Below are 22,904 nucleotides of genomic sequence, written 5' to 3' on the forward strand. Positions count from 1 at the left end.
AGCAAAACATTAAGCCAAGGGAGACAAAAACTTTGATAACATCATTTATTCACAGTCCCATGGTGCTCAGATAGGCAGCTGACCAAGCAGGTGGCAACTATCTAAATAATTTCATTCCACCCACAAAGTTTTTCTTCTTCATCTTTACTAAAATACTCTCAGAGAAGACAGGTTTTTTTCCCTTTGATCTTCTGAACTTTTTATGTACACTCAATTCTGGCTCAGCAGTCAGTTAAAATGCCTTTTAAAAATCATGAACTGACAGGAAAGGGTCATAAGATAACTGTGCATGCTTTGAATTAGGAGAGGGAAAGAACTTTTGTTTTGGAGAAATCCAGAAGCCTGGAAAATTCTTTTTTTTGTATTGCAGGAAAATGTAACACATCATGCATGTTCCAAAAGGAGTTGACCTCATGGGCCAGTCTCTCCTTCTACCTATTATATTTAGATATGCACAGTAATAATAATAATAGCAAACATTTTCATAGTGCATACTAAATGAGTAACCACAGTAAACATATAATTTACTAAGCATATTAAATATATAATATATATTATCTCATTTGAATCTCACAACCCAGGGAGGTTGATGCTATTATTATCCACATTTTACAGTTGAAGAAACTGAGGTAAACGGAGGTTAAATGAGATGCTCAAGGTCACAAAGTAAGTGTCTGAAACTGAATTTGAATTTAATTCTTCCTGAATCAAGGCCTGGTAATCTTTCCATTGTGCAATTTACTTACCTAGATAGAATGTATTAACATGAGAGGTAGGTTTATTCTTTTTTGTTTCTGCATTGCCAATGCTTAGCATAGAGCCTTGTTGATACTTAAGAAATATATTTAATGATGAATTCTCTGTAATAGATATCTTTATGCTGGACTTTTTTCTTATTATTCATAAAGGCCACAGTTAGGTGAAATGGCCAGATGTCATATGAAAAGGTTTATTTTTGTTGCCTTTCACAATCTTATAAATTGAAACCTATTCTTTTTATTAATCTATTTATATGTTTATTTGCTTATTTTTGCCTGGGAGGAGAAGCTGTGACCTGTCCCTTCCATCTAGCTAAAAGTTTTTATGTCTTGTGGTTTCCTATTTTTTTGAGAATATTTTATGGGTGGAACTCAGTTTCTTTAGTACTATATGCATCCAATGTTTTTAGACAGAGATGCACAAATGCTATATAAATTTTTGTAGACAGTTTAAAAATCTATATTTCTTAGGATTTTTTTCTCTTATTATCTCTTCTTTTTAAAACTCTATCTTCATCATCACAAAGGAGAAAGGGAACTTCATGGACCTGAGGATCTATTTTGTATTCTTACTTGTTTATGAGGGATGCCCATACACTACAATCCTAATCAATATAGTTTAGAAGATACTTTATGCTCTGATATCTTCATCAAGGAGAACTCGTCTTTGAATTAAAAAAAAATTGGTCGGTATAATTAGACTATTGATGAAAAAGTCTTGGACACCTTTATTGAATCAATACATAAGTTCATCAAAGTGGAAATCAGGATCAAAGAACACTTTAATTGACAGGAGTGAGTGGTTCATAACATTGCATGAAATCAGATGAGGACACATCTTTGAACTTAAGAGAAGGGAAGAGAGAAGTTTAATGGACTAGATACTTCTTGAGAAGGCATTCCCTCTGTACCTGGACTGTAGGTTAGAGGGAGAGTCACACAGTGGCCATGTCACAGGTGTTATCAGAAAGAATGAACCCACAATGGTAATGTTTTTAAGTGGGAGCTGAGGAAAAACAAACTAAACTCGATGAGGCAATCTCAGGGTACATTACTTATAAATGGCAAACTGATTGACAGTTGATTCTCCATGAAGGATCAAAAGGTCTTCCAGGAATTAGAGGTGTTTCTTACTGTATTGCCACCTGTGTTCTATGTGCTTGAGCTCATTTTCTTCAAACATAATTTTTCTGTGGGATTGCCTGTGAACAAATTTATCTTAGTTCTATAATGTCATTTTAATATGTATTTATATGTTTTGAAAATGTGCTTTCCCTTAATATTTTATTTAAACATTTTATTTATATATTCTTTAATTTATTCAAATGTTTATGTAAATACCTATTTATTTAAATATTTATTTTAGTTACGTATTTAGATTTATTTAAAATTAAGAATTATTTTATTTAAATATTTACTTATTATATTGTAATCTAAGTATTTAAAATTTATATTATTTAAATATTTTATTATTATTTAATTTTTAAAATATTTTAAGATATTTGTAAATTGTACAACCTTAGTAGTACAGTGGTTAGTACACCATGTCTGGAGTCAGGAAGACTCATCTTCCTGAGTTCAAATATGGCCTCAGACACTAGGTGTGTGTTCCTGGACAAGTCACTCTACTCTGCTTCATTTTCCTAGTCGGTACAATGAACTGGTGAATGAAATGATAAACTGCTCCTATATCATTGCCAAGAAAACCCCAAATGAGGCTAGAAAGAGTTGGACAAGACTGAAATATCTAGACAGCAATTAACTCTCACTGGCTGCTTATTAATGAGGAACACAGTGGATAGGATCTTGAGAGTGATTTTTTTTTTTTCTGGAGAACAGTTCTTTGCTACTTCTCAGCCCATTCTCCTTTGCAGATAGATTCTCTCTTTACTTCCCAACCTTGCAAACTGGTCAGCACATTGTGCCAGCTGCCCCCAAACCAGACATTCCATTTCTCGTCTCTGTTGATGCAGAGACTTTTTCACAAGTTTGGAATTCCCTTTCTCCTTATCTCTGCCTGTTAGAATTCTTCATAACTAGGTTCAGATACCCCTTTAATCATCTTTTTTTAAATTTACTTTTATATTTCCAATTGTATACAACGGTAGTTTTTCAGCATTCATTCATTTGCAATTAATGGGTTCCACATTTTTCCAACATCTTCCCTTTCCACCACCCTTCCCAGGGCAGCAAACTGTCTAGTAAAAATTGTACATGTACATTCATGTTTAATATATTTACATTTTAGTCATTTTGTGAAAGAGGAATTAAAACTAAGGGGAAAGAAAAAAACATGAGAAAGAAAGGGAAAAAACATGAAAGGACTTTCAAAAATGAGAATATAGTATATTTTGCTCTGCATTCCCAACTCTGTGCTTTTTCCATTGGATGTGGATAACATTGATCATAGCAACAGGTCTCTCAGGGTTGTTCTTAGTCACTAAACTGCTGGGAGGAGCTGTATCCATCATAGATGATCATCTCACAATGTTGTGTTAATATGAATATTTTCTTGGTTCTTTCCATCTCACTCAACATCAGTTCATGAAAATTTTTCTATGCTTCTTTAAATCATTCATGATTTCTGATAGAACAATAATACTCAATAGTATTTATATATCCTGTGTTTTTCAGCCATTCTTCAATTGATCAGCATCCTCTCAATTTCAAATTTTTGCCACTAGAAAAAGAACTGCTAGAAATATTTTGAACATGTGAGACTTTCTCATTTTTTTATGATTTCTTTTTTAAGTTGTTTATTTATTTTTTCATTTTATTATTCATTATTTATCTTTTTTTATTTTTATTACAATTTTTCCCCAAATATCATTTCCCTCCCCCTCCCAGCCCCCACAGAAGGAAGTCTGTTAATCTTTATATTGTTTACATGGTATACATTGATCTAAGTTTAATGTGTTGAGAGAGAAATCATATCCTTAAGGAAGAAAAAATAAAGTATAAGAGATAGCAAAATTGTATAATAAGATAACTTTTTATCAATTAAAGGTAATAGCCTTTGGTCTTTGTTCAAAGTTCACAATTCTTTATTCTTCCTTTGGAATATATAGATCTAGTAATGGTATTGTTAAATCAAAGGATATGATTATTTGTATTGCTCATTGGGGAAATTGTTATCCAAAAGGGCTGGAACAGTCCACAACTTTACCAAAAGTGCATTAATGCTCCAGTTTTTCCACATTCTTGCTAACATTGATCATTTTCCTCTTTTTGGCATCTAATTAAATTTGATAGTGTTTTTAATTTGTATTTCTTTAATCAATAATGATTTGGAGAATTTTTTTATATAGTTATAAATAGCTTTAATTTCTTCATCTGAAAACTGCCTATTCATATCCTTTGACCATTTCTTCTTTGAATATAGATTTCTCCCCTCTCCATAGATCTATTAGCTAGAGTATTTCTTGCCTTTTAAAATTTGTTTATGTATAAATACTGTCCTCATTTTGATCTGATTTTGGTATAATGTATGAGTTACGATTCTATCCATAGTTTTTGCCATACAATTTTCCAGTTTTCCCAGCAGTGGGTTTTTTTTTCAAATAGTGAGTTCTTATCCCAGAAGCTAGTGTCTTCTGGTTGTCAAACAAATGGATTAACATAGTCATTTATTACTATTTCTTTTAAACTTATCCTAAGCCACTGGTTCAAAACTCTTTCTTAGCCAGTACCAGAAGTTTTGATGACTCCCACTTTATAATTTAGCTTTAGATCTGGTAGACCACCTTCCTTTGAATTTTTTAAAATCAATTCCCTTGATATTCTTGACCTATTTACAGTTCAGATGAATTTTGTTACTATTTTTTCCTAGCTTGGTAAAATAGGGTTTTTTTTGGTAAATTGAGTGATATGGCACAGATTTAGTAATTTAATATGAGTAGAACTGTTATTATATTAGCTCTACCTGACCATGAATAATTGATGTTTTTTCCCAGTTGTTTAGATCTGAATTTATTTGCATGAAAAGTATTTTTTAACTGTGTTTATATAGTTTCTGGGTTTGTCTTGGGAGGTAATTATCCACATATTTTACATTGACTAAAGTTATTTGAAATGGAATTTTTCTTTTTATCTCTTATTCTTGGGTTTTATTGTCCATACGTAGAAATGCTGATGATTTATGTGGGTTTATTTTATATTCTGCTACTTAGCTGAAGTTATTAATTGTTTCAAATAGTTTTTAGTTGATTTTCTAGGATTTTCTAAGTATTCTATCATGTCACCTATAAGGAGTGTAAGTTTTGCTTCCTTATTGCCAATTCTAATTCCTTCAATTTCTTTTTTTCTTTTCATTGTTAAAGCTAACATTTCTAGTATTATATTGAATGGTACTGGTGACAGTGGATATCCTGAAAATTCTCCTAGTTTTTTAGGATTGGATATAATGCTAGTTATTGTTATAGAAAAATACTGCTCTTTTGTAAAAAAAATTCCATTTATTCCTATAATATCTAGTGTTTTTTTTTTTAAATAGGAATAAGTGTAGTATTTTGTCAAGGGCTTTTTCAGCATCTATTGAGATAGTTATATGATTTCTGTTATTTTTGTTATTGATATGGACACATGCTGATTGTTTTCCTAATAATGAACCATTTCTGCCTATCTGATCATGGAGTTTTATCCTAATAATAACTTGTTGTAATCTCTTTCCTAAAATTTTATTTAAAATTTTTGCATTGTTGTTCTTCAGGGAGATGGGTCCATAATTTTCTTCATCTGCTTTTAGCTGTTCCTGATTTAGTTATCAAAATCATACTGGTGCCATAAAAGGAATTTGGCATTTTTTGTCCTATATTTTTAAAAAAAGTTTATCTATAATTGAAATTAATTTCTCCTTTAAATGTTTGGTCGAATTCACTTATAAATCCATCTGGGCTTGGAGATATTTGTCCTTCATTTTTTTAGGTTTTTGCAAGGCAAATGGGGTTAAGTGGTTTGCCCAAGGCCACACAGCTAGGTAATTATTAAGTGTCTGAGGCCAAATTTGAACTCAGGTACTCCTGACTCCAGGGCCCATGCTCTATCTACTGCACCACCTAGCCTCCCTGGAGATTTTTTACTACAGAGTTTATTGATGGTTTCTTCAATTTCTTTTTCTGAAATGGAGTTTTTTAAGTATTTTATTTACTCTTCTGTTAATTTGGGTATTCATCTATTTCACTTAAATTGTAAAACTTATTGGCATACACTTGGGCAAAATAGTGAGAAATTATTACTTTTAATTTTCTCCTCATTGGTGGAGAGCGCATTTCCAATGGTGAGTTTCATTTTTGATATTTGGTTTTCTTTTTTGTGAAAATCAGATGAACTTTTATTGTTTTTTTCATAAAACCAAATCATAGTTTTATTTATCAATTCAATGATTTTCTTGCTTTTAATTTTATTAATTTCTTCCTTTATATTCAGAATTTCTAATTTGGCATTTAATTGGGAATTTTAAATTTGTTCTTTTTTTTACTCTTTTTTTAGTTGCATGCTCTGTTCATTAATCTCTCTGTTTTCTGTTTTATTCATATAAAATTTCCTATAAAAACTCCTTTGAATGTATTTCATAAATTTTGGTATGATGTCTCATTGTTGTCATTGGCTTGGATGAAATTGTTGATTATTTCTATGATTTGTTCTTTTGATCCACTCATTCTCTGAAATTAGTTTATTTAATTTCCAATTAATTTTAGATTTATCTTTCCATGGTCCTTTATAACATGTAATTTTTATTGCATCATAATCTGCAAATGATACTTTTAATGTTTCTGTCTTTTTGCATTTGATTATAAGGTTTTTATGCCCTAGTATAAGGTCCGTTTTTGGTATAAGTGCTATGTACTGCAGAGGAAAATGGTACAACTTCTTATTCTCATTCAGTTTTCTCCAGAAGTCTTTCTTACCTAAGTTTTGTTTTTAATTCTATTTACTTTCTCAATGTCCTTTGTGTTTATTTTATATTTAAATTTATCTAATTCTGAGAGAAGGAAGTTAAAGTACTTCACTAGTATAGTTTTGCTGACTATGTCTTGCTGTAATTTGTTTAGCCTCTCCTCTGAGTATTTGAATTCTATACTACTTTGTGCATAAATGCTTAATAGCAACAACAACAACAACAACAACAATAATAATAATAATAATAATGCTCCATTACATATGGTGCCCTTTAAGAAGATGTAGTTTCTTCCTTATCTATTTTAATTAGATCTATTTTTGCTTTTGCTTCATCTGAGATTGGGATCACTGATCCTAATTTTTTCTTACTTCCACTAAAGCATGATATATTTCGCTCCAACATTTTACCTTTATCCTTTGTGTATATTTCTGCTTTCATTGTTTTTCTTGTTAAAAAGATATAGGATTCTGGTTTTTAAGCCATTCCACTATCTGCTTCCATTTATGGGGAGTTCATTCCATTTACATTTACAAATAACTCTGTATTTCTCTCCATGTTATCGTCCCCATTTATATTCTCTATTCCCTTTCCTCACTAATATTTTGCTCCCTTTTCCCTTTAACTTTTCTTTTTAATTTTAACTCTACTGTTACTTTCACCTTCCCTTTTATCTGTCCCCTTTCCCCCTTTCTTTCGCTTTCCCCCCTATTACTCTGTAGGATAGATTATTGAATCCATTTAGAAATGATGTATATTATTCCATCTCTAGGCCAAATCTGTTGAGAGTAGGATTTACTCAATGCTCATATCTTCCCTTCTTTTCCTCTCTTATAATAGGTATTTGTACCTCTTCATGTGGTGCTATTTATCCTCTACTGCCCAGCCTTCTCCTAGTATAATTCTTCTCATATCATCATTATTTTAAACCTATCTTGTACCTATAACACCTCTGTCAAAATATGTTCCTTTATCTGCCCTAATAGAACTACTTTTTTCAAGGGTTTAGTGAATGATTGATTGATAATCAAAATTGTCTCATACTTGCTATCTAAGAACTCTTCTGTCCCACTAGAAATGTGCTTCTCAAATGTCAAAAACAACATCAAATTATAATCAGTTGTATCACATTCTCTTTCTCAAGTACCATTTATAGACATAATCCTCATGAATTAATGTATCATGAAAAGCAAAACAACTTAATTATTTATTTTTACCCTCCCCCTCTAACGACATGTCCTTTAATTATAGTCAAAGTATCAAGTAAAGCAAAATTACTTCAGTTCCTCTAAGTACACTCTTTCCCTCTGTCCCTTTGGGCTACAGTTGGTCATTTCTAACTTATAAAGGCAGTGATTACTTCAGTTAAGTTATCATGATTCTTCTGTATGGCTCTCATTTTTTTCTCATTTTTTCTTTTTCCTCTCATCTTTGATTTTTAATATCCTTTTTTGACCTCTTTTAAGAGGTTTTGGATTTGAGGCCAATTCATATACTCCTTTGAGAATTCACATGTAGACAATTTGTCTCTGCTTTCTTCTTCTTCTGGCATTTTTAGTCACCCCTATCAGAATAGTAGCTTTCTCTTATTAGCATTCTTTTTTGGTTTTTTTGTGCATTTTGATAGTTGAGCTCTGCTCTAGGGATACAAGAAATAGAATCCTAAGCTTTGTCATGCTTGGTCCAGGATGTGATTCCTGGATTATCTTTTGCCAAGATGTGATCTATAACGATCACGTGTGGCCTATGTAGAAATTTGTTTCTTTCTTTATGCCAAGACTTTGCCTATGCAGTGGTTTGTAGCCTAGTCCTGTCTGTTGCCCCAGTGTTGCCAGGACTCAGACTTGCTTTGCTTTTGAAACCCTCCTTGCTGGCCTTCTATTAAATTGGCTTGTTGAACTGGGACCAGGGGTAGATTTTGACTTAGAGCCTCTTGCTGGCTTTCTTACTCTCCTGCTTATGCTGGGCTATACTTCCCCTTTATCCCAGAAGAGACAGATATCTAAAAGGTATCTTGAGTACTTGTTTCACTCTTTTATTGGTTAAATCTATAGCTTTAAAGTCTGTCTAGAATTTTCATTTAGGGTTGTGTTGGGAAAGGTTCCAAGAGTTCCCCTAGCTCCATGCTGACCTTTTGACTGCTTGATGGTGGTATTAAAAGTGACCCCTTAATTCTCTTAGATAAATGAGCTATCCCTCTGAGGATCTAGCATAATATATATGAGTAAGATTTGGGCAAAGTGAGCCAAAAAAAATCAAAATCATCACTTTGAGACCAACCTCCTGGTGGGGATTTCTCTGACCTTCCAAAGTATTTGGGACTAATGTGTGTTAAAGAGATTACAGTGACATTGTTCTTAGGAGTCTTGGATATAAGGTATAGAATACAGAGCATGGTTTTTACATAAATATCACTTTTTACATGAAACCTTTTCTGATTCCTTTTTCTAACTGCCCACCCTCCCAAAACTTATTGTTTTTTATTGTCAATGTGTGATTTCATGGAGACCAGAGACTTATTAAATGCATTCTTAGCCAAACTACCTAGTATTATAGTATCTGACTTAGAATAGTTGCTTAATAAATGTTTTTGTTTTGTTATTTGATGATTTGGAGCACTTGCATTTTAATATAATTCATGTAGTTATTCATGACTAGCATATAGGAGATTCCAAGGATTAGTTTCATGAATACAAAAAGATCAAGCCAAAATCATAAAAATATAAATAAAAATAGGAGATATTTTGATAGATATATTCAAAAAGAGAATAAAATTAGAGAAATAAAGGCTAGCAAAAATATATTTTTCCTGTGGTTTGTTTGAGCATCAAAGTTCTTTAATGCCATTTTGATACAACCAGGAGGGGAAAACAACCCAAAAAGATTAAAAAAATAATTAAAGAAGTCAGTAGCTAATAAAATAAAATTAAAAGGAGCCATTTCCCTGGTAATGCAATGTGGTAAGGGAGGAAATATCGTTCTAAAGTCTGACTCCATTTCAATTTCATTTTCCTTAAGGAAGACATCCAGGAAGATAGCCCATAGTTTAAGACACGAATAATGCTATCAGAATTCTAAATATCCCTACTCCATAGCAGATTTCTAACAAGTAACTGTCATGGAAATGTATCAAATAGATCCATTAAATAACTTAATTCACAAGATGCTTTTTAAAAGTCTAATACCAGAATTCTTTTGACAAACAATTCAATCAAATCATGACAGATTAAAGCACTGAAACTTGGAAAAATAGTCTTTTCACAGTTATTTACTTAAGGAGTATATACCTTTTAAACCAGGGGTCCTTATTTTTCTCAATATCATGGGCCTTTTCAGCAGCCTGAGGAAGTCCATGGACTCTTTTTTTCAAAATAATGTTTTAATTATTAATTAATTATCAATTATTTAATTATTACAGTAATATATAATGATTACATGGAATTATATTAAAATTATCATCAAAATATTTTAAAATACTTATCAAGAACTCTTGGGTATTTGTGTGTGTGTGTGTGTGTGTGTGTGTGTGTGTGTATAAACACACACACAGACTTTGGGACAAAACAAGGAATGTATGTTATTGATGAATTAAAAAAAAGAGGTTCATTTTAACCCTAGGAAAACAAAGCTATGCAACAAAGATACAGTGGCCCTTATTTTCTTTTGATACATCAATACTTGTCTCCTTGACACTGAGGTGCTTACATTCTACTGATTATAATACATAATGCATAGGGAGAGATACACTGAAGTAAGCAAGACAAACTTAGGGGTCTAGACATGTGAGGAGGGAGGGAATGGTTTCAGTTAAGGGATCATAGAAGGTTACAAAGAGGAATGAGCTTGAAGAGAGGTAATTCTAAAAAGTAGAAATGAAAATGAAATATTCCTCAGGAATAGAGAACAGAAGTACAAAAGGCAAAGAGAAAGGAGAGAACAGAATAATTATGCCAGTTAAACACAAATGAAATGTTATTATTTCTGAGAAAGAAAGAAAAGGTTTTGTATTAATCATAGAAGAAAAAAGTTCGTGTGGATTGGTTAGTTGATTCTTGTCTTTCTTTCTGGAAGAGTAAATGATCATTACTGTTGCTTACCATTGAGGAAAGGACAAAGGGAAATTTTAAGGTTAAAGTGTTGTTTTAGTTGTTCAGCTAAACATGGATAAAAACTCAGTAATTGATGGCAAGGTGGGCATAGGACATGAACAACATTAGGAAGCAGGAAAATATGGGCACAAAGACTAGCATGGAAAAATGGATTGCCGTTTTTTATGACTGACCTTGAAAGTGAAATGACTGGGAATTTGACCTAGGGATAGGCAAAGGAGAACCACTGAGGGATTTTGATTGGCGAAATAATCCAACTAGATATATAAATTAGGATTACTAGTATCATACAGCCAGGCACTTGTATGAACAATGGATTGAAAGTACAGACAGTTTGAAGGTTATTATAGTTTTCCAAGGAGGTGATAATGAAGAACTTTACCATGGTAGAAACCTGAATGGAATAGATAGATTTTAAGAGATACTTATGCATGAGAGTTGATTAAATTCTCCACTGAATACATAAGAGAACTAAGGGAGAATCAAAGATATCACTAAGTTTTCAGTGATGAGAAACTGGCTAAATGTTGCTATAAACAGAACTAGAGGGGACAGAAGGGGAAAGCTCTGTGGGATGAATTTGATATTTCAGAGAGAGAGCCAAGGGACATCTTATAGACTGATAGAGATGTGATTGTGAATTTTAGAAAAAATGTCAGAGAATTGAACTCTCTTCTATCATTTAAAAATTATTTAATTTTTTTTCCTTTTTAAGAATGAAAGTACTGTGAAGGTAGCTTAGTTTTGTTGTTGTTTTGACTAATGTAACCCTTTGTAACCCCCATTTGAGGTTCCCTTCACAAAGAAACTGAAGTGGTTGATTATTTCCTTCTCTAGTTCATTTGACAGATAAGGCAAATGGGCAAATGGGTTTAAGTGACCCTTTTCAAGGGTGACAACAGTAGTAAGTGTAAGACCAGATTTCAACTCAGATTTCTTGACTCCAAATCTGGTGCTCTATCCACTCACTGTACCACCTAGCTATACCTAAATATTTTTAACTCATCCTTAACAATTCCTATCTATGCCATGTTTGAACTTGGCAATACCCCCCCCCCCCCACATATATACCCTTATCTACCCTTTGGAAGCAACTAGGCTCAATGAATTCATAATCTTCTTGTGTCTTTGAAAGCTGTATCTTCAGACTTTGTTAGGTATCTGGAAATTCTGGCATTCAAGAGTCGAGAGCTTATATTGTCTTATTTGTTCTATTTGAAGTCAAATCAAGGAAAAGGTTTTCATGACTCCTTGTATAATGATTAGATATTGGATATCTGTTATGAAGTTATGCTATATTCTTTACACAACTCCAGAAAGATTCCTTATATATTCATCTCACAGTGCTTTATAAATAGGCATTTCCAGGCAACAGAATAGAGGTTAGTATTGAGTCATCAAATTTAGAGCCCATTGGAGAGGAGGCACCACTGAAATAGCTAGCCAGCACCATTGTTGTTTTGAAAGCTTTCAACGGTGGATATTTGCTTCCTGGGATTGCAATATTATTTTTGAAATTGAATGTTTCTTTCAGAAAGATGTTTGCTAGACCAACAATTTACTCTTGGCTATCTTAGTTATATATTTGGATCTTAGAGCTGAAGGGAATGATTGATTAACCAAGGTGAAAATTGCTTATTATATTGTTTGTATAATAACCCTGACATTGTGTATTCTGAAGGCTGGCCAAACTAGAAACACATTTCAAGGTAGTTTGTTTTAATTTGTTTCCTTCTCTGGAATAAAACTGGTATTTTTATTTTTTTTGTTTTTACTTGTTAAAGCCCTGGTAAGGTTGCCATAATGAATTTTAAAAGATTAAGAAAAGACCATATTATTCCAAAACAAAGAAAGTCATTACCATTCCCAGATCCTTAAAGCATCACTGGACACAATAAAAATGTCAGCTCTTTGAGGTCAAAGATTATATCATTTATTTTTATTTCTGTAATTCCAGAACCTTGCATAGTTCCATGCTAGAGCTTAATAAAAAATTATTTAATATAATTGAAAATCAGTTATCTCCTTTTTATTTTTTAAATTAGAAATCCTATGTATTAGAGAAATCCTAATGAAATAATTGATTTACTGACACTAATGCAGAAATTTGGGGGGCAGCTAGGTGGTGCAGTGAATAGAGCACTGGCTCTGGAATCAGGAAGACCTGAGTTCACATCTGGCCTCAGACAATAATTGCCTAGCTATGTGATCTTGGGCAAGTAACTTAACCTTATTGACTTTGCAAAAATCTAAAAAAGAATAAATATAGTAATAATTACCTAGCTGTGTGACCTTGGGCAAATAACTTAACCCCATTGCCTTACATAAATAAAATTAAAAAAAAGAAATTGGCAATTCAATTGATCAGTGAAGCTTTTTAAGCATCTCCTGTGATCTAAGGACTTTCCCAATTAAAAAAAAGAATAAATGCATACTCCACTCATCATCATTAACACACAATCAGCAGATATTTTTATCTAATTTCTATGTGTCTGAAAAACATTGTACCAGTTGTAGAGATAATAAGACAAAAGTTAATGGCCCCTCTTTTAAGCCCTTCAAATTCTACAGGGCAGACATGTATTTGTGGAAACATATACCAAAGATAATCAAAGTAAATGTGAAAAAATTCCAAAATAGAGAAATTTGGGACAGTACAGGAAGCAAATTGAGAAATGAAAAACCTCTTATGAACTAGGTGAGTGCTATTTGTGCTGTGATAGGAAGACTGGGAGATATTCTAAGAGCCAGAAGGTCACATAGAGTAGCACAAACATAACTTTAATATAAATAATGTTATCTTCACCTTGATTGAAAGCTCTTAATGGAGGGGGCCTTGAAATTGATTTTTGTTTTAATATATCTTGAGAACCATATTTTAATATAATTGATTTCCTTATAATTCTTTTTATTTTATATATATTCCAAAATTATTCTGAAAATCTTCTTATGAATTACATGAACTAATCCAAAGTGAGATTAACAGAACCAGGAGAACATTATACACAGTAACAGTGATTTATATGATGATCAACTGTGAATAATAGTTGATCTCAGCAAATCAATGTACCAAGACAATTCTGAAGGATTTAATAATATTATTTTTAACTTTCTTATTTTGTCACAAAACATTTAACATCATAACCCACTTTCATGATTTTGAAATGTGAAATAATAATGAAGGTCAAGAGCTCATCTGAACCTTCACTACAGAGGGATCTAAGACAGTATGTATGGTTGCTATGATACCAGTGCTGGCTATGTTTAACTTTTTTTTTTAGGCATCAGGGCTAGAATTTCCTTTTATAGCTTTAATGGTAGCTATCTATGAGGCATCTAAGTGGCTCAAAGAATAGAGTGCCAGATCTGTAGTCAGGAAGACTCATCATCCTGAGTTCAAATGTGACCTTAGATGTTTACTAATCGTATGACTCTGGGCAAGTCATTTAACTCTCAATATCCTCACCTGTAAAAATGAATTGGAGAAAAAAATGGCAAAACACTGCAGGATCTTTTCCAAGAAAGCCCCAAAAGTAGTCACAAAGAATCAGACATGACTCAACAACAATCTAACTTCTTTGTCAAAATTGTCCACTTTTTTAAAAAAAAGAATCCATTCGTACTCTGAAATTAGATGAAAATCAATTCAAGTTGGAAGTAAAGATGCATGTTTGTAGAAAATATTCTAGATTTAGAGTTGCAGGTTCAGAGTCAAATCCTGACTTCACCTCTTAATAGCTTTGTGACCATCTTAGTTTATTCACTTGTAAAATGGAATGTATTATCTTGCTTTCACCTACTTCAGCCACTTCTTCCTGTGTATTTAATTTTGACCTCTATTTATTATCTACCAGTGGTGTCTATGCAGGATAATTGCATATTAAAACATTGCTATAATGAACTTCTTATCCAACCATGTGTCATATTCAAGCCCATCCACAAGTTTCATCCCTTTTGTGCTTACACTGTGAGGAATTATATAGATCACTTTGGGATTATTATGCATATTTCTGAGAGATTTTGTAGTTCAATGTAATTAATACAAAGTCATAAAAACAGCTTCTCGAGAAACCTATCATTGATAGGAATTATTTTCTCTTGCTTTGAAAAAACATGGTCATATTCTATAGAGATGGCCCATACCTTGGATGAGCAAATGATTTTCTTTTAAACATCCTCTCTTAATGGTCTTATCTACCAAACAGTAATGTAGGATCTTAATCTATATATGGGAGATGCCTTATTTGAAGATATTTTAAAGGATGCATTTTATTCTACCAAAGGATATTTTTTTGAAATTTTAAAAATAGCCACACTCAGATCTTTTATATATTTCTCTTGGTGCTGTAACTTTAAAGATATAGTATGCTATAGAAAAAATCATCTATGAAAATATTGCTATTCTCTTCTTATGTTCTTATCAAAGGCTCCTTCAACATAAAACACTTTTAAAAAAAGTGATTATAGTAGACACAGATCAGCTGATGTCTTCTCAATTGATTGATCAATAAATTATTAGGTGAATTGGGGATAATTTCCATCCTTGAATTTTGTTTAACTTTTCTTCTTTGAAGTTTTTTTGAAAATTTATTCTGAATAAAGATTGTGTTAAAATTTTAAACTATGTTACCCTCAGGATGACCTTCTTATGTATTGATTTGGTCATATTCAGGCTATCCTTCTGATTTTGTCTTCTGAAATAGCATATGTATCCTCATAGACCATTTAGGATATTGAATTAGTAAAGTATGAATGAATAGATTCCACTCATACTAATGAAAGTAGATCACTGTAAAACTGCCGGTTGAACTGTTTTATATCTGTTGGTGGTTTTTGAATGAATGAATACATTAAAAAAACATTAATTGCTTACCATCTTCCTGGCACTATGTCCCTGCCCTCAAGAATATTGAATTCCTTTAGAGGAGGGGGGGGGTGGTGGTTAGAGGTGTTTGGTCAGTGAAATCACAGAGATAATGAATGCTGTCAGAGAGCAACTGATTGACAAGTCTCCTTCCAGAACAGCTCAATTGATATTTTTGCCGCTTCCAGAAGAGGTTGAAAGAGAAAGGAAAAGTTGTATAAGAATATGTCATGAAGATGCAAATTTTAAATATATCTAGGAATGGCAGTGTAATGAATGTCAGTTGGGATAAAAATTGTGAAATCTCTTCAAATAGAAGTCTATGATTATGAAAGAACTGAGGCAACTGTTTTTGGAGTGATTTGGATCTCATATCAGTATCTTTGATAAAATATATTTAAGAAATGTTATTACTTGTAATCTGTAATACTTTTTATAAATAAATATTTTCTACATTGATGTCTCTTTTGGCTACCATTTCTCTTTGTTTAACAGTGATATTGTCTATTGACTGACACAATTCCCATTAGAAAGGATAATAGGTAAACTGAATGTGCTCCTATTTAGGCCTTCTCATTTCTGCAATTTGCCTTTGTTGCATATCTCTTAGAAATGGTATTAGCAACTTATGGGATGCAGCCAAAGCAATTATTAAGGAAAATTTTATGTCTCTAAATATTTATGTGACTAAAATAGAGAAAGAGAAGATTAATACATTGTTCATGTAACTAAAAATGAAAGAAAAATAACAAATTAAAATTCTTCAATTAAATCCCAAATTAGAAATGTTTAAAATCAAAGGAGATATTTAAAAAATTGAAAATAAGAAAACTATTGAACTAATAAATAAAACTAAGACTTGTTTTTAAGAAAAAACTAACTTTTTAAATTTTGGTTAATTTGATTTTTTTTAAAAGAAAGAAAACCAAATGACTAGTATTAAAAATGAAAAGGGCAAATTCACCAGCAATGAGGAGTAAATTAAAATAATTATTTAAAGGTATTTTGCCCAATAATATGCCAATAAATCTGCCAAACTAGGTAAAATGGATGAATATTTTCAAAAAATATAAATTTCTTGGCATGGTTGATGCTGTTCATTGTTTAGCATATGAGACATTTATTTCATGATGTACCATTGTAATGGACAGCTAGATGGCACTGTGGGTAGAGAACTAAATTTGGAATCTGGAAGACTAATGTTCTTGAGTTCAAGTCTGACATCATGAGTTTACTAGCTGTGTGACTTGGACAAGTCATCTTTACCTTAGTTTCCTCATCTCCAAAATGGTTTGGAGAAGGAAATGACAAACCACTCTAGTACTTTTGCCAAGAAAATCTCAAATGGACTTTATAAGTCCATTTATAATCAGATAGAGTTGAAATGACTCAACCGTACCAATAAAAATCTATATAGTATTTCAAATTCTTCACAAGGCTTGACTTGTTTGATTTTTCCATTTGTTCACTCATTCACTCATACAAAAACAAATTTATTATCAATCATGACCATTCATTAAGTACCCATAATATATTGCCTACATAGTCTAGAGGATTGTGTAACTTATGTGGCATAACACAATGGATAATGGGTAAACTGAATGATTATGTTCTCTGAGAAATTTGATGGAAAGACATCATTAATGAATGTCTCCTAATCATTTTTTTCAGCTGATTTTTCTGTCTTCCCCATGTCCATTCTTCCATTGATGTCATCATCTCAATATACTAAAGACACAGCATAATGCTAGACTTGGAGTCATGAGGACATAGTTCAAATCTCATTTCAGACACTTATCAACTGTGTTAATAATTGGAAAACAATGGACTCTTAGTGCCTTAATTTTCTCTTATGGGGTGTTGTGGTTCTAATAATACTTCCATTTAACTATCTTATAAAAACTTTTATTTTAGGGGTGCGAAATCACTTATTAAAGTTCATAAAATTTATTTCTTCAATCTTTCACAACAGTTGCTGATAAAAAATGTTGCATGTGGATTCATTGTGTCTTGTTATATGTTATTATACTAATCGTTAATAATTATAATCCAGGTTGACCTTAGGTACGCTCATCTGGAAGTAAATGTTTTTATGTTAGCATTCTTGTTCATAGCTTTATAATGCAAAGAGGAACTTGTTTGTATTAGGAGTGGCGAAAGGATACACACTTTCCAACATGTTGGAATTTGAAAACACTTTTAACGACATTCACTTGATGTTTACTTATGTGAATATGTAGGGAAATGTATACCTGTGTGAGCATATACATACATACATATATCTGTGTCTATTATAAACTTGTCCATGGGCAATATGGACATGTATGAATATGTCTATATGTGTTCATATATTGTGGCTTTGTACACATTGTGTACATGAGTGTTTTTATAGTCTCGAATTCAAACACAAATATTTGTATGACTTACCTCATTGGTGGAGAGAATGACTTATTCAATACTTTATGCTATCAAATGGACAAAATTAGTAAGAATTTGGTATAATTCTATTGGAAATACCCAGGCTTGAACACTAATCCCATATATAATCACACATATCTCTCTATATATTTATATGATCGCATGCTTGTATATTTATTTATCCATGAATGAATATGCATTCATGTATTAATATACATATTCATAAATGCACAGCATTATTTTCTGTTGATTTTTATTGTGGGTTATATAAATCCTGCTTTTATTTCTCTTCCTTTAGCTGGGATGACAGCAGTTCAGTAAGCAGTGGACTCAGTGATACCCTTGATAACCTCAGCACAGATGACCTAAATACTGGATCCTCTGTCAGTTCTTATTCCAACATGACAGATCCTTCAAGGAAGCACACCCAGGTAAAAATGATTTCCTTCCTTTTGTCAGTGTTCCTTAGGTGTGCAGAGAATTACCAGGGTGCATATGGGTATATGAAGACTATTTCTCCCATCTTGTACTGGCACACTTACCCACACATTGCCTCTGTTCATAAAGATCAAAACGCTACACAATTGCTTAAGTTAAATTCAGTTTGGTCTGGGGAGGTTGCTGATCTTTGCAGGACTGACTCTGACATTTTCTTCTAAGTACCTTTATTTAGAGTAGAGCATTTGCCCCATCCTTCCTATCTGTTGTTCCCTCTTATTTGAAAGCTCTGAGGGAATAGAGAAATTTGTTGTATTTTAATAATTGTGAATAATTTGTACAATAATAAAGATAACAATAATGATATATGAATGAAGTACAGTCAGAGTAAATGAATTTTCTATTTGTTATAATCCACCATAACCAAACTCTGCTTATTGTTTCTGGCCAAGTTAAATAATACATTGAAACAAATGCATCTTATTTTGGATCATGATGGTTATTTTTGACTGATGTCTCTAGAACAGAGTGCTTAAGTGATTTTGAGCTGTTAATCCAAAAGAAAACCCATTTAATTATCAGTGTTCATCTTTTATTGCTTTCACTTGAAATTTTAGAAGTCTTCGTTCCATTTCTCTTTGAACATCAGTTCTTCTTTAGGGAATTTTAATCAGGGATTTGGGGCAAAGATTTATTCATTCAAGTACTAAGATGAACAAATATATATATATATATATATATATACATATATATATGTATATATATATATATATATATATACATACAGAGAGAGAGAGAGAGAGAGAGAGAGAGAGAGAGAGAGAGAGAGAGAGAGAGAGAGTTTTTGCAAGGCAATGGGGTTAAGTGACTTGCCCAAGGCCACAGAGCTAGTAATTATTAAGTGTCTGAGGCCAGATTTGAACTCAGGTACTCCTGACTCCAGGGCCAGTGCCCTATCCACTGCACCACCTAGCTGCCTCCAATAATAGATTTTTAGTGATAATGGGAATTCTTTTAAAAATATCAAAAAAAGCAAATGGAACATTAGTAAATAAGGGCACTAGTCAAAAGTTAAAAAATTAAACAAAACAAATCCTCAAAATATCACTGATTCCTTCTAACCAGAATTTTGTTTTTTTTCCCTCAAAATACAAGCTTGTATTTTAGCTCACATTTTATAGTTTTTCTGGGATGCATTTTTTTTTATAGCTGAAGACAGATTCAGAGAAACGTTCTGTAGCAGATGACACCTGGGACAGTACAGAGGAGCAGAAGAAACCAGAGGAAGAATTTGATGGCCATCCAGACAGTAGCAACAAGTGGAAAGCTGCTCCCCCAGGACTGGCCGAAGACTCAGAGAAGGGAGGGCAGAAAGCAGCTCTCTCAGTATCACAGACAGGGTCTTGGCGAAGGGGTATGTCTGCTCAAGGAGGAACATCATCCAGACACAAAGCTGGAACAAGTGGCCTCAAGACTCCTGGTAGGATTCCATTTTGAAGTCTGTGAAGTGGACCATTTGCATCCATTTTTCCACATAATTTTTCTTTTTTATTAATAAATTATGATGCTTATCATCATCAGTTACAGTGATGGGTAATGATGGTAACTCATTTTCCTATAGCTCTTAAAGATTTGGAAAATGCTTTCCCATGATAACCCTCAGAGGTAGGTAAACCATTAGCAAACCCAAGAAGCAAAGACTGAAACTGAGTTAGGCATTTGGTATAAAAATACAAGGGATCCATTCCTGCCCTCAAGAGTCTTCTAGGTGATTATATCATGTTTATAGCCAGCTACCTATGGACAAAATAAATTCCTAATGATTTGTGCAAACGTGTGTTTACAAGTAAGTACTTATGCACAATAAAAATATAGAAATTTTGTAAATGGGGGGAGGACTACCAGATGGGAAATCAGGAAAGATTTCTTGAAAATGAGAGTCCTTAAATTGCATATGGAAGGGAGTTAGGATTTCCAAGAGGAAAAATTGAAGGAGTTTATTTTAGCCACTAAGGACACTCTGTCAAATACATGGAGGGAGAAGATGATTCATAACATTGCAAAGTATTTCTCTTTCTCTTTCTCCCTATTTCCTCTTTGCTCTTTCCCTTCTCTCTCCCCCCATCTTTCCTCCTCTATTTGCTCCCCTTTTCTTTTTATCTTGCCTCTCCTTCTTTCTTCTATTTCCTCCTTCTCACCCCTTTCTCTCTTCCCCCTCTCTCTCTACCTCTCACTCCTTCATTCTCTCTTTTCCTCTTCCTTTCCTTTTGTCCTCCTTCCCCCTCACTTCCCTTTTTCTTTTCCCTCAACTCCTTCACTTTCCCTCTCCCCATTCTCTTTCTTCCACTATCTCTCCCTCTCCCCTTTCTTTCCCCTTTACTCAGCTTTTTCTTTCTATCCTTCCTCCAAACACTCAGGCAACATCAGCGTCAATACTCTCTCATATATCTAAATCATCAATTCAGGTAAAATCTTAAAAGTACTAGAGCAAACAGTTGGTCTCTTCCTCTGCCTTAGTTTTTCTTCCAGCTGAAACACCAAAAAAGTTTACTTAGCAGTAACTTTGAGTTTTCTTAATTTGTATAATGTGGATCTTGAATTTTCATCACAGATGCTAAAGGCTTCAAATAGTTTCCTGTCTCTTAAGTGTGAAAACATGAAGCTTTTTGCATTTATAAGTGGCATGTATGTTAAGGAAGAGAGATTGTAGTGAATTGCCTTACCCTTTTTTATTTGGTCTTACTCTCATAGTAATGGTATATTCAGAATCATCTGAGACATGGGTAAATAAACTTTTCAATAGAGGATAAGCAAATATTTTTCCAACAGTTGTATTTGGGGAACAATGTGATAAATGACAAAGAATACTGGATTTGGAATCATAAAACCTTGGTTCTTGAAAAATTACCTCGGACAAGATATTTAGCCCCTATGGCCCTTAGTTTCTTGATCTGTAAAATGAAAGTGTTGGGGCAGATGACTTCTAGTATCTATTTCAGCTCTAAATAAACATTTCTATGACCTTATTCTGCTCTAAATATTTTTCTATCACTTTTTTTTTTGCTTTTTTGCAAGATCACACAGCTAAACTCAAGTCCTCTTGACTCTAGGGCAAGTGCTCTATCCACTGTGCCACCTAGCTGTCCCTTCTATTACCCTATTCTGAAAGGAGATTGCTTAAGAATGTGGTATTGTGATCCTTAAGAGAACGTAAAGGAAGGTGAGCTGTAGGCAATAAGACATCTTTGTGATACTTAGTCTTTCATTTCTCCTCATGTCTCTATGACATCATTACTGAAACTGATGACTTTTTTAAAGCTTTGATTTGCCACCAAAAATTATTGATGAAGTTGTTGACCATTAGGGGAAAGATTTAGAATTCTTAAAGAAACCTTTATGAAATAATAACATTTATAGAAAATGCATTTCACACGTCTCATTAAATGACAGCAATTAAGATCATAAATGTGGAAGTGTGTTTTCATGTATGTCTTCATAATTAGGAAAAACAGATGATGCTAAAGCTTCTGAGAAAGGGAAAACAGCCCTTAAAGGGACATCTATACAACGCTCTCCTTCAGATGCAGGAAAAAGCAGTGGAGATGAAGGGAAAAAACCCCCATCAGGCATTGGAAGGTCAACTGCCACTGGGTCATTTGGATTTAAGAAGCCAGGTGTTGCATCATCTACTATGATCACCACAAGTGGAGCAACTATCACCAGTGGTTCTGCGACATTGGGTAAAATTCCCAAATCTGCAGCCATTGGTGGGAAATCCAATGCAGGGAGAAAAACCAGTTTGGATGGTTCCCAAAATCAGGATGATGGCGTGCTACACATGAGTTCAAAGACAACTCTTCAATACCGAAGCTTACCACGCCCTTCAAAGTCTAGCACAAGTGGTATTCCTGGTCGGGGTGGACATAGATCCAGTACCAGCAGTATTGACTCTAATGTGAGTAGCAAATCTGGAGGTGCCACTGCTACCAAACTGAGAGAGCCAACCAAGATCGGATCTGGGCGTTCCAGTCCTGTCACCATCAATCAGACAGACAAGGAGAAGGAGAAGGTGGCAGTGTCAGATTCAGAGAGTGTTTCCTTGTCCAGTTCCCCCAAATCCAGTCCAACATCTGCCAATGCATGTGGAACACAAGGACTAAGGCAGCCAGGTTCCAAGTATCCCGATATTGCCTCACCTACATTTAGAAGGTAAGGAGTCATATGTGGCTTTAAAAAACAGGGGCTATTTCTACTCATTCTCCACTTCTACCCCACAAAAAAAGAAATTTTGCTTACCTTGATAATTGTATTTAGATTTTTAAAAATACTATAAATCTGTGAAGTCAATAAATTATATACATTTATTTTCCCCAAATTACCAAAAGGAGCATGATATGTGGCCATCTGAGCCCATTTCATCA

The 22,904-nt window shown here is 33.2% G+C and overlaps 1 protein-coding gene across 9 annotated transcripts in view; it reads left to right on the forward strand.

Annotated features, from left to right (window-relative positions):
- The window catches only part of NAV3 (neuron navigator 3), a 1,126,484-nt gene that overhangs the window by 991,642 nt on the left and 111,938 nt on the right, over window positions 1-22,904 (forward strand). For 8 of the 9 annotated variants that reach the window (XM_074226484.1, XM_074226477.1, XM_074226479.1 and 5 more), the window contains 3 exons: window positions 18,344-18,476; window positions 19,693-19,963; window positions 21,987-22,692. In XM_074226484.1, coding sequence (XP_074082585.1) covers window positions 18,344-18,476; window positions 19,693-19,963; window positions 21,987-22,692 — 1,110 coding nt within the window. The remainder of the gene's footprint in view (window positions 1-18,343; window positions 18,477-19,692; window positions 19,964-21,986; window positions 22,693-22,904) is intronic. The other variant, XM_074226483.1, reaches the window with a different exon arrangement.

Source organism: Macrotis lagotis, chromosome 2 (genome assembly GCF_037893015.1).
Source record: "Macrotis lagotis isolate mMagLag1 chromosome 2, bilby.v1.9.chrom.fasta, whole genome shotgun sequence".
Taxonomy (NCBI): domain Eukaryota; kingdom Metazoa; phylum Chordata; class Mammalia; order Peramelemorphia; family Peramelidae; genus Macrotis; species Macrotis lagotis.